Consider the following 13027-nt stretch of genomic DNA (forward strand, 5'->3'; position numbering starts at 1 on the left):
AAGGTAAATAAATGGTCTACTACTGGCCAAGTATGGCACGAAGAACAACAGTACCCTCGCACGCCTGGGAAAAAAAGCAATGAGCGCTCTAAACAACTGACTGACAAAAGCAAACAATGATAAATCAACAGATACATCTAATGCATTGCAATAAAGGCATAGGTTATTTTTTGTCAAGGACGCATGGAAAACAAATAGCGACAATTAGGAAGTACAGAGCAAAATGTATGCATAAAGAACTCAGTTGAGGCTGAAATTCAACACTACTAAGTGTACAGTGCTCCACATAGAAATGCATGCCTTAATCCATAACAGAGAAGTGGGGGTGTTCGTTTAATTTAGAAGCTTTTATTTTCATATTTACCAATGTAAAACATACACTATATATACAAAAGTATGGTGGATTCGGCTATTTCAGCCACACCTGTTGCTGGCAGGTGTATAAAATCGAGCACACAGCCATGCAATCTCTATAGACAAACATTGCAGTAGAATGGCCATACTGAAGAGCTCAGTGACTTTCAATCGCACCTTCATAGGAAGCCACCTTTCCAACAAGTCAGTTGGTTAAATTTCTGCCCTGCTATAGCTGCCCCAGTCAACAATAAATTCTGTTATTGTGAAGTGGAAACACCTAGGAGAAACAAGGCTCAGCCTCAAAGTGGTAGGCCACACAAGCTCACAGAACGGGACCGCCGAGTGCCGAAGCGCATAAAAATTGTCCTTGGGTTGTAACACTCACTACAGAATTCCAAACTCCCTCTGGAAGCAACGTCAGCACAATAACTGTTAGTCGGGAGCTTCATGAAATTGGTTTCCATGGCCGAGCAGCTGCACACAAGCCTAAGATCAACACGTGCTATGCCAAGCGTCGGCTGGAGTGTTGTAAAGCTCACCGCCACTGGACTTTGGAGCAATGGAAACACATTCTCTGGAGTGATGAATCACGCTTCACCATCTGGCAGTCCAACAGACTAATCTGGGTTTGGTGGATGCCAGAACACTACCTGCCCCAATGCATAGTGCCAACTGTAAAGTTTGGTGGAACAGGAATAATGTTTTTTCATGGTTTGGGCTACAGCATAAAATTACATTCTAGACGATTCTGTGCTTCCAAATTTGTGGCAACAGTTAGGGGGAGGCCATTTCCTTTTTCAGCATGACAATGCCCTCCCTCGTGCACAAACCGAGGTTCATGCAGAAATGGTTTGTCAAGAGCAGTGTGGAAGAACTTGACTGGCCTGTACAGAGCCCTGACCTCAAACCCATCAAACACCTTTGGGATGAATTGGATGCCGACTGTGAGCCAGGCCTAATCAGTACCCAACCTTACTAATGCTCTTGTGGCTGAATGGAAGCAAGTCCCATCAGCAATGTTCCAACATCTAGTGGAAAGCCTTCCCAGAAGAGTGGAGGCTGTTATAGCAGCAAAGGGGGACCAACTCCATATTAATGCTCATGATTTTGGAAGTTGTTCGACGAGCAGGTGTCCACATACGTTTGGTCATGTAGTGCATTTACCACTACATTTTAAAGAATGGTTAAATTAGCATATTTTTAAAGCCCCCCCCCCCCCCCCCCTAAATGTTGACTTCTGTTGCATTTAGGGGAGCTAACATCTCATTCAGGGGAGCTTGGGACTGTAAGTTTATATCTACAAAACGATGATTCTGAGATAATTGGCTTTAAAGTTCCAAACCCTCATTGGTTTATCAACATCAATTGGGGTTATTTAGAGTATTATATAACTAGAGACCATTTAACAAAACAAGGCTTTGTCTATAACTCAAATTTGACAAAAATGCAGATAGAGCCTTAGTCAAAAACTCTCTAAATATCCTACCAAAATGTCGGAAATTATAAGCAGGAACATTTCCAAATTCGGCAAAAAAACAAAAATGTTCAGTCTTTGACTGTAGACTACAGTGTATTTTCTATATTTGCGGGTTAGGGTCGGGTGCGGGCCTCAGATTTTCACTTAATCATATAGTCTAGTGGTTACGGAGAGGTTAGGCTATTAGCAATTGTGGGAGGGTGTGAGTGAACAAACAGCTAGACCGCACAACATTAGTCTATGCCATGAGGCGAATGACCAGATCACAGCCATGATAAAAATGTCATAACACATGGCCTCATGTTATTATTGCTTAAATAATGTTTTTTAAGTTAGCCTACATGATGAATCTGTAACTGGATTAAGGACTCTAATCAATCCACATTGCTGAAATTTCAGCTTTCCAGCGTGCTGGAATTTTACAGGCAATATTCCGCCTTCAATGGCGACTGCATTCACTGTAAACGTTCCACGTCTGCTCAATTGGAATTGACCTTATGTCGATTGTGGAATCTTTAACACTGCAGTACATTTATGTGTGTAGACCTGTTGCTGTAATCGTTAAATAAAAAAGGTATGAGAGATGATACTGATGATAGTGGTTATTTTAATTCCCTTAATTTCAAACTGATTTAAGAGTGATACTTGAAATTATATAGGTTTATGTTGCATATCTAAGGTTCTAAGGCACATTTCAACTGCACTGCTAATGCACTACCCACTTACTCTATCTGAGGAAATTATAGACGTTCTTGAAGGGCAAACATCCAAAAGAGATGTTATTTCACTGTTATTTTGATTGCAAGTATACTGCTCTTAACTACGGCTCAAATTTTTACAATCACACCTGTGTGTGTCCTTGTCCTTGGTTTGCAGCCCTTGCCTCCGATTTTGCTTGGTAACACCATATCTCAGGGGAGCAGAGATACTAAGAGAGATGTCACAATCAGTTTAGTGTGACGCTTAGTGAATTCGAGTGTCACACTAAGTCGATTGTGACAGCTGGGACATGTCTTCTCCTCTGGTGACAGTTAATAATTAATGACAAATAGCTCGAGCGCAATTCATTTTTCATGTAAATCATTAGGAAAACAAAGAACTGTTATTGACATAGATATCCACAAGCCACCTACTGTCTGATGACGAGTGTCTCTATTCAATCCAGACCGCGGAAGTTCAGCTTTACAGCGCGATTAAAATTGAAAGACAATGTTCCCGCTTTAGCGAGGCTGCATTTACCGTAAACGCTGCATATGTCGGCTCAATCTGAAATTACCTTTACATTTCTATTGCATATCTGTAAAGCAATTCAATAGAGCACTAAAGCACACAGCACCCTGACAGCTTATGTTCAACATTGTTTTGTACCTTTATTTAACTAGGCAAGTCAGTTAAGAACAAATTCTTATTTACAATGATGGCCTATCCCGGCCAAACCTTGGCCAACGCTGGGCCAATTGTGCGCCTCCCTATGGGACTCCCAATCACGGCCGGATGTGATACAGCCTGGATTCAAACCAGGGACTGTAGTGACACACTGAATTTCAGTGCCTTAGACCGCTGTACCACTTGCGAGCTCAATATGGAATATGATTAGATGTCTGTGCTTATATATCCTACTAGAGCTGTATGAGACAAGCTGATGTGATCATTTCAGAATGTGTAATTACTGTCCATCAACCATGGCAGAGAATATAATATTTAGTTAATTAAATGGATTCCAAGAATAATTGCTTTTTAATTTTACTGAACAGAACCATGTATTTCCTGCTGAGCAAGAAAAAAAAATACAGAAATACTTTTCATATTAGCAGATTTAAAATGCACAAAGACAGGCTATGCTATTTGTTACTGTTAAATGTACAGATTTGGTTTCCAGTGAGCACAGCTAGTGTGAGCTCACAGTCTATTTGGTGCCACCCTGAGGATTATTGCTTGATAACATTATCACTCATGCAACATGAATAATAAGGCAGTATTGTACAGAGCAAAACAGTGGCTGAACCATTATGTCAGAGGTCACTGGATATGTTCACAGGTCATCATCATTACAGATATGTTGAAACCAAATGTAGCCTGAAACTCAAACTAAACCCAGGAAATCATTTCAGAAGATGAAATGGTTAGCCTTTTTGCGGAGCTAAGAGTGTGTGATTGAATAACTGAAAATGCTTGGTCTTCATTGGTTTGTGGAGCTTGGCAGTCTCAGACCAATGTGCTTCAGGCTATTAGAAAACAATCAGTTCTGACTCCTGTGGAAGTATTCTCTCTCTACAGTGCCCAGGACTCTCACCTAACCAGCACATGCTAAACACAGACAGCTGAAAAGAGACAGGAGCATATGGCAGCATACATAGCACTTACTTTGTTATCACAAGCACATCCATTGGTTTTTACAAATCCAACCATGCTAAACATCTGCATTGATTGGTTATAAAGGCAAAGACATTAAGTGACACAACTGGAATTGTCAGTCAAATGAAAAATAACCTGAAAATAGAGTGGGATAACAGTAATTGACATGTATTCAACATCAGTCTTGCTGCAAAATACCAACACTTTCATACTAGCATGGACTTCTGCAGTGCTCCACCATAAACAGATGATTATATTGTGCAATGGTTGCTATGACAATGACTACTCAGACTTGCCAGCACCCAGAGCCTTCTATTACAAGAAAGGAGGCTCTGGCTTGCACCTGGATATTGTACTATCTATGGAGAGTTTTAGTCTAGTGGGAGAAAATCCTGCACATTAAACCTGTAGATCAACACTGAAACAGAAACCATATCTTTATTCCCCAATGTTACAGGGTACAAACAGATCTCCAGCACGCCTGAGAAACTAAATGGAGCAATGAAAAAATAAATCAGGGAATAGAGGTGATTTGCATAACAATGCATAAAAAATAAGTGAACTTGCATTTGACAAAATCTCATTAGTTCATGATTTGGAACAATTCACTGTAAAGTGCTTACTGATTTGAGTTGAGGAAAGCATGTCACTTCCCTTTGAATAATCATACTCATTACAATTACACAGAGAGGTACAGCAATAGTCGCTCAATGGGCAAGCAATTACCAACCAGAAGACATGGGTCACATTTTATTTATTAGATAACTGCTTCCTTAATTTCCTTGTTAATGGTAATAATGAGAATCCTGTACTGGTTGCCAGGACAATTCCAATTACACTTGCAATTCTCTGACATACAGTATCAAAACCTCAAGTCAAAGGTATTCCTCTAATCCTCTTATGGATTGGAATCCTTGAACAATAGGGATGGGAATGTGAGGAGAGGAGCTCTAGTATTCCGGAGGAGTGCGGCCAGGAGGTTGGGGTTGGCTAATCCCTCTGGAACTCCCTCCGGTCTCCTCCTCTTCTCCTTCTTCCCCCCTGGCATGGTGGGCTGGCCTGACAAAAGCAGGGATCTGTCCAGCTGATGCCTGCCTTCCTACAGGTCCTGAGAATCCACTGTTGTTCATTTAGCTCTCATTAGGAGGCATTTGTTTTTAAAATAAAATAAAAAACCTGGGGATAGATAAACTTTCCCCCTGAATCCGCCTAAACCGAATATCCACCCACCCACCCCAATCATAACCATAAAAAAGGTAAAAACAAGGTCTACTGCAGAATGGCTTTACTCCTCACAGTCTGTCGGGAGCTTGAGCCCCTGGGAACTGAGGTGCGGTTGGTGGTCTTGCGGCTGTTCTGTCGTTTCTGAATGATCTTGGTGGCCGAAGGTTTCCGAGTGTCAGGCTGGCGCCTCCCCTGTGGGCCCCTCCGCTTGCCCCTCTTCCCCACCCGGCCCTTTCCGGCCCCCGCTGGTCACTTGCGCGAGTGCAGTGTGTCCTGGAACTTAGTGCTGGTGTAGCGGACATGGAAGCCTTTCTTGTTGATGGTGTCGTCAGAGCGGAACTTGATTACAATGGAGTCGCCGGCAGAGTAGATCTCCTCAGGAGGCTGGGGGAACAGAGGAAAAAAACACACAGATTGAGTTAACGGCTGTCGGTTTCTGGCACTCTGACTGCACTTCAATTAAAACCAAATGATATCTCACAGATATAGACTGAGGGAATTGTAGCGTAAGGGAGGGGGAGGGCTGTTGGCGTGAATAACTTATTCTCCAATAAAACCCATAATGAGCTTTCCACCTTACTTTACAATCTCAGTTTGCAGTTTAGTCCAACATGTCTAAAAATGACTTGATGGAGGAAGTGGTAATTTTGGTACTGTGAGCATTATGTGCCCTCCAGTTCCTGCTAGAACTGATTTACAGTACCAGGCATCAGTAAAGTAGCTAGAGAGAAAGGCTTATTATTAAGTATGTTAAATGAAATCAAGGGTGTTCCATGGCCTATGGAGCTAACGTTTCAACTCCCCAGTGGCCTCATTGTTCCAGTTACCCCCCACCCGCTGTAGCCTCAGCACTGGCTGATTCATTCTCAGTTACAGCTCAGTGCTGGAGACCATGATAGCCTATCACAAGCCAGCCAGGGCCCACTCTTATTGAGCTCAGCTGCTACTGAAGCAATATTGTCCAACCCAGAAGAACACATCAACTTTAACAAAGTGATTAAAGCTGGAGAGCGGAGTGGAAATCTTTACAACACTGGGGCCATTCTTTAACGCTCAAACACAGACACACAGTGTAAAAGGTTATTCGACTGCAGAGGTAATTTTACACTGCCTCTGAAAGTGTTGTTTTAACACAGCTGCAGTCGTTCAATAAAACTAGACCTGAACGAGAGAAAAATTATATTATGAAATTATATTATGACAGTGTACTGTTGGTGCTAAAAAATACTTTGGCCAGAAAAAGTCTTTCAATAAATGAGGTTATCGGTGAGTTTACCCCAGAGCCACAGTAGCGTCCTAGCCTTGGGGACTTGGTGTCAGCACCATCAAAGAGCTCCATGTAGTCGTAGCCACAGTCAGCCTCCTCCTCGATTTCAAAGGTCTGGAAGATGAGCTCCACCCCATAGCCTTTCTCAGCAGCGATCACCCACTGGCAGTCAGATGCACCGGGGTAGTTATTGTCACCAAATTGAGCATGGGAGTACAGGTCTTTGGTCTTGACCTCAGCCTTGAGACGACCTCCACACTCTGGAGATAAAATAAATAGACATCATTTAGAAGGAACTAACCAATGACAATTTATGAGAAACCACTGCAGTATTTCTATTCACAAAGCGGGCTAGAGTCTAAGTTGTGATGGCAGTAATATACAGTGGGGCAAAAAAGTATTTAGTCAGCCACCAATTGTGCAAGTTCTCCTACTTAAAAAGATGAGGCCTGTAATTTTCATCATAGGTACACTTCAACTATGACAGACAAAATGAGAAAAAAAATCCAGAAAATCACATTGTAGGATTTTTAATGCAATTATTAGGAAATGGAAGACATACAAGACCATTGATAATCTCCCTCGATCTGGGGCTCCTCGCAAGATCTCACCCCGTGGGGTCAAAATTATCACAAGAACGGTGAGCAAAAATCCCAGAACCACACGGGTGGTTCAGTAACACACTACGCCGCCAGGGACTCAAATCCTGCAGTGCCAGACGTGTCCCCCTGCTTAAGCCAGTACATGTCCAGGCCCGTCTGAAGTTTGCTAGAGAGCATTTGGATGATCCAGAAGAAGATTGGGAGAATGTCATATGGTCAGATGAAACCAAAATATAACTTTTTGGTAAAAACTCAACTCGTCGTGTTTGGAGGACAAAGAATGCTGAGTTGCATCCAAAGAACACCATACCTCCTGTGAAGCATGGGGGTGGAAACATCATGCTTTGGTGCTGTTTTTCTGCAAAGGGACCAGGACGACTGATCCGTGTAAAGGAAAGAATGAATGGGGCCATGTATCGTGAGATTTTGAGTGAAAACCTCCTTCCATCAGCAAGGGCATTGAAGATGAAACATGGCTGGGTCTTTCAGCATGACAATGATCCCAAACACACCGCCCAGGCAACGAAGGAGTGGCTTCGTAAGAAGCATTTCAAGGTCCTGGAGTGGCCTAGCCAGTCTCCAGATCTCAACCCCATAGAAAATCTTTGGAGGGAGTTGAAAGTCCGTGTTGCCCAGCAACATCCCCAAAACATCACTGCTCTAGAGGAGATCTGCATGGAGGAAGGGGCCAAAATACCAGCAACAGTGTGTGAAAACCTTGTGAAGACTTACAGAAAACGTTTGACCTCTGTCATTGCCAACAAAGGGTATCTAACAAAGTATTGAGATAAACTTTTGTTATTGACCAAATACTTATTTTCCACCATAATTTGCAAATAAATTCATAAAAAATCCTACAATGTGATTTTCTGGATTTTTTTTCTCATTTTGTCTGTCATAGTTGAAGTGTACCTACGATGAAAATTACAGGCCTCTCATCTTTTTAAGAGGGAGAACTTGCACAATTGGTGGCTGACTAAATAATTTTTTGCCCCACTGTACCTGCTGTGTGGGAGGCCTCGAAGCCCTTCTTCTGAACAGAGTTATCAGAGAAGAAGCGGATGAACATCTTGTTGGCGCTGGACATGATGGGAGGAGGCTCCTTAGTGCCACAGAAGCGACCCAGACTGGGGGCTTTGCTGTCGCGCCCGTCGTAGATCTCAATGTGGTCGTAGGCACACTCTAGATGGGCCTCCATGTCAATTGCATTGAAGGCCTGAGACAAAGCATGAGGGGAGAGAAATAAGGAAAGAAGGTGGCAGGTATACAGCCTGTTTTACAAAAGCTAGAAGAGCTGAGTATGAAATAGAATGGTTCCCTATCAGGGTAATAACCTTAAGAAACCAATTGGAATAAAGAGCATAGACACATGCAATCACTTTTCATTGGCCAAGTTAACCATATTCAAAAAGCTGAGATATGTACAGTCTGCCATGGATTAAGACAAAACGGTATGATTGTGACAGAAGGGGGAGACATTTGTGGTTAGGGTTTGTTTCAATCAAGCAGAGGCTGTGGTGCTCAGTACGGTACAGTGCAAAGTCCTCAATGGTTTCCACAGTTCACCCAAACCCCCCCTTCCCACAAACACATGCATACCCATACCTACACACATCTGTATGTTAAGACTGTAGAGAGAGTTGGAGGGGGACACATACGATTTTGATGCGATGGCCTGCGGTGGTGGAGAGTGCCCAGGTGCATGCCTTCTTGCTGGGGTATTTATCTGGCCAATTGGGGCTTGTGATGGTGCCAGTCACACTGTTCACAACGTGATCACAGCCGGCTGCGAAAATACATCCACAAGATCAACATCGCTCCCTTGTATCATTACTGCTCCACACAGACCAATGTTCAAACTCCACTCAGGAGCTGCACTGTTGTATTTGGCACAAGGGAGTGTGTACTTGCTCACCTCCAATCATTGCATTAGAAAGGCATCCACTGGAGGCTGTTGAGGGGAGGACAGCTAATAATGTCTGGAACGGAGCCAATGGAATGGCATCAAACACATGAAAACCATGTGACTGATGCATTTGATACCATTCCACTTATTCCACTCCAACCATTATCTCCCCAATTAAGGTGCCACCAACCTCCTGTTAAGTCATCCCCCTAAAAATAACCTCCAGAGCTCCAACCCGCATAAAATACATAAACCCAGAATCAATGTGCCAGTGGGTCTCAGTTTCAGTGTGCGGGTGGCCGATCGGTACCTTCTTTGCAGTCGTGTTTGTTCTCGTGCAGCACAAAGCCACTGCGGCACTGACAGCTGTAGCTTCCGAAGGTGTTGACACACTCGTGTTGGCAGCCTCCATTCTCCTTTGAGCACTCGTCTTTGTCTGGGGACACAAAGGGACACTACCTTCATGAACGTTCCTCCCACACTACCACCCTGCCATTAGCACTCAAACACACTTGTGGGGTCAAATTGATTAACCTTCACTCATACACACAGAAACAGACTCTTGGAGGGAAAGACACACACACACACAGTGCCAAAGGCTCACCTGAGAAGAACTGAGCTTTGAATCCCTTCTTGGAGACGGTGTTGTCTGACTTAAACTCAATGCGCATGTTGTTGTACTGAGAGGTGATGGCCTCAGGTTTCTCTGCTCCACAGAATTTCCCATGTAGCCTTGAGTCTGCTGAGAGCCCACTGCGCACCTCCACATAGTCATATTTACACACCTGGCCAGAGAAGCATCAGCAACATGAAACATTTGGGAATGCAATTACAATTTGTACACAAATACGATGCACAGGAATATATACTATTACAAAGTACAATATAAGGACAACATTCTGTACTCTATGACAGACAGGAGGACAGATCCATGATGACACCATTAAGGCCCATGGAGATAGAACAAACCCAACCCGTGCCCAGTCATAATAACCCCGGTGCTCACGTCATTGCCCTCCGTCTCAAAGACGTCAAAGAGCAGGGTGATGCGGTACTGTGTGGGCGCCACCAGCTGCCAGATACAGTTCTTGTTGGGGGGGTACTCTCTAGGCCAGCCTGGACTGGTGATGGAGCCGTTCAGTTTGGTGATGAAACCTCCACATGCAGCTACACACACAGACAGACAGATGTCCATATGAGAGAAGACCAGGACAATAGTTAAGATGTGCCTAAACTTCATATGGTTATAAGGATAAAATGGTGTATATAAAAATGTGTATCAATGACAATTTGTGCAAAACATCTATCTATATTGGTGGGATTTTATCCCCCCAAAAGCTTAAAAGCACAATGTATGTCATCCAAAAAGGTTAAGCTGGGTATTATTTAACAATTGAGGATTGTTTTCTAACAGACAACCTGCTATATTTTTACCAAAAGCTTAGGGAGGGTTAGGGTTAGCCCTAACCCTACATGCAGAAATGTATGTCACCCAAAAGGGTTAAGTTGGATAATTTTTCAACGTTTGAAGAACATGTCATAGCAGAACTCCTCCTCTAGAGGCAGACAGTGGTCAGGTTTGGAAAACGAAAAGGTAAAACAATAAACCCCTGCATCAGCAGCACTTCTGTCTGTTTCTAATTTACAGATGATGGTCGTAATAGTCAGGATGTTTTCAACACTTGCTTTGTGCTCTGATTACCTGTGAAGTTGGAGTTGAAGTTTGGTAGGGTGAGGGCAACAAATACAACCCCATTGGGTGGCAATAAATCCAAATGACGAACTGTTGAGTACACACATCTCTGGAGGTATTTTATCTAGCTACTGTATGTGGGGAAATTGGTGTATTTGGGGGGCAGTGACTAAAGAACAGCACTGAACTGCATTACTGTGTGACCTGCAGTAGAGGAGGCATTATTGAGCAGGCTCTGGTCAGTATTCTACTGTACTCACCCTCACAGCTGCGCTTGTCGGCAGCCAGCTCATAGCCCGGGTCACAGGCACACTTGTAGCTGCCCAGTGTGTTGACACAGCGTTGCTCACAGCGACCATTGTCTGGCTTGGAGCACTCGTCCATCTCTACAACCAGCACAACAACAACAACAGGTTAGCGCCCTTTACATAGCCTCACAACTCAACAGCCTACAAGTGCACCCCTCCAAAACTAAACCAAAGATAAACATTAAAAGGTCACAAATGATGAATGATGAAATTGTCTCCCCTGAATTATATATAATTTAACACAACCAATCATGACAGAATTATCAAATTACTCAAAATGTCACCTTGTAATGACATGATGCTGAGAGATTCATTACTATGAAACTTAGGCTGGTAATTTCTACAACAAGGGCATATGCAATCAGCAATGACTCTCTGGGTGTTTATTTATACAGTACAAAACCCTTGAGATCTGACCTTTGAAAAAGTTGGCAGCGAAGCCAGCCTTATTGACAGAGCCATCAGACACAAACTTCATCCAGAGCTGGTTGGAACTGGTCTTAATGTCATCTGGCTTGTCGTAACCACAGAAGCGTCCCACCAGTGGGCTGTTCTCGGAGTTCCCATCCCTCACCTCCAGGTAGTCATAGGCACAGCTGTCATGCCTCTCAATCTAAGGAAGGGATGGGTAAAAGGGACAAGGTTAGAACTTCCAAGTCATTTTCATTCCTCATACACAAAGGTTGCAGAGGATAATGATGTAGTGGTATGGAAAAATGTGATAATGGATAAAGGGGGTGAAAGGAACAAGTAGAGGCCCGTATCTCTTACCTCAAAGGACTGGAAGGTCAGGCCGACGTGGTAGCCCTGAGACACACTGATCTTCCATATGCACACCTTGTTGGGCCGATAGTCGTCTGGGTAGTTAGGAGACTGGATCTGTCCGTTATCCTTCTTCACCTCCCCTCCACAGATGGCTGAATGGCAGAGAACATGCAGTGACGTCATAGCTATCTATCATCATCACCACATTTACCCATTTTTCATGGTATAAAATTGTTAGTTACAATCTTGTCGCATCGCTGCAACTTCTGTACGGACTCGGGAGAGGAGAAGGTTGAGAGCCAGCCAAGTCGCACTGCTTCTTGACACAATGCCCGCTTAACCTGGAAGCCAGCCGCACCAATGTTACGAAGGAAACACTGTACACCTGGCGTCCTTGTCAGTGTGCATGCGCCCAGCCCGCCACAGGAGTCACTAGAGTGCGATGGGACAAGGAAACCTGCCAAACCCTCTCCTAACCCGGACGACGCTGGGCCAATTGTGCGCCGCCTCATGGGTCTTCCAGTCACGGCCAGCTGTTACACAGCCTGGGATCGAACCCGGGTCTGTAGTGAGACCTCAAGCATTGTGATGCAGTATCTTAAACCCCTGCGCCACTCAGGAGGCCCCCGCAAATTGATTTGAACGAACAATTGGTCCCCCAAAAAATGCGTCCCTCCGTTGAATTTCAAAATCCCGATGTGGCCCTCGAGCCATAAAGTTTGCCCAACCCTGCTTTACAGTCTGGATACAATGTTACAATGAGCCATGCTGATGTGCTGGATACATCAGCATGGAGGCAGTCATACTGACAGAATCACTGAACTGCTTTCAGGCATGTTGTTCAATCTGTGACCGATGTGGCCAGTCAGTCAGCTGAGTTGTGTTGTTATGGGGCTGCTGGGGATTGGGCTCTGGCCTTACCTTCATACACAGCGGAGAAGCCCTTCCCCACCCAGTTACTGCTGCTGCGGAACTCGATCCACAGGCGGCTGTCGGTGGAGATGATTGGTTCAGGCAGCTTATCCCCACAGAAACGACCTGGAACACACACACACACACCAGACCACCTTATT

At 44.1% G+C, this 13027-nt stretch overlaps 1 protein-coding gene across 1 annotated transcript in view; it reads right to left on the reverse strand.

Annotated features, from left to right (window-relative positions):
- Positions 1-3552: 3552 nt before the first annotated feature.
- The window catches only part of LOC139410896 (bone morphogenetic protein 1-like), a 51393-nt gene continuing 41918 nt past the window's right edge, over positions 3553-13027 (reverse strand). Inside the window, exons 10-20 of the mRNA XM_071156543.1 lie at positions 12876-12992; positions 11961-12106; positions 11607-11802; positions 11142-11267; positions 10195-10355; positions 9793-9973; positions 9499-9624; positions 8941-9068; positions 8285-8498; positions 6690-6940; positions 3553-5797 (exon numbers count right to left, since the gene is read on the reverse strand). Coding sequence (XP_071012644.1) covers positions 5663-5797; positions 6690-6940; positions 8285-8498; positions 8941-9068; positions 9499-9624; positions 9793-9973; positions 10195-10355; positions 11142-11267; positions 11607-11802; positions 11961-12106; positions 12876-12992 — 1781 coding nt within the window. The 3' untranslated portion in view covers positions 3553-5662. The remainder of the gene's footprint in view (positions 5798-6689; positions 6941-8284; positions 8499-8940; positions 9069-9498; positions 9625-9792; positions 9974-10194; positions 10356-11141; positions 11268-11606; positions 11803-11960; positions 12107-12875; positions 12993-13027) is intronic.

Source organism: Oncorhynchus clarkii, chromosome 6, assembly GCF_045791955.1.
Source record: "Oncorhynchus clarkii lewisi isolate Uvic-CL-2024 chromosome 6, UVic_Ocla_1.0, whole genome shotgun sequence".
Lineage (NCBI taxonomy): Eukaryota > Metazoa > Chordata > Actinopteri > Salmoniformes > Salmonidae > Oncorhynchus > Oncorhynchus clarkii.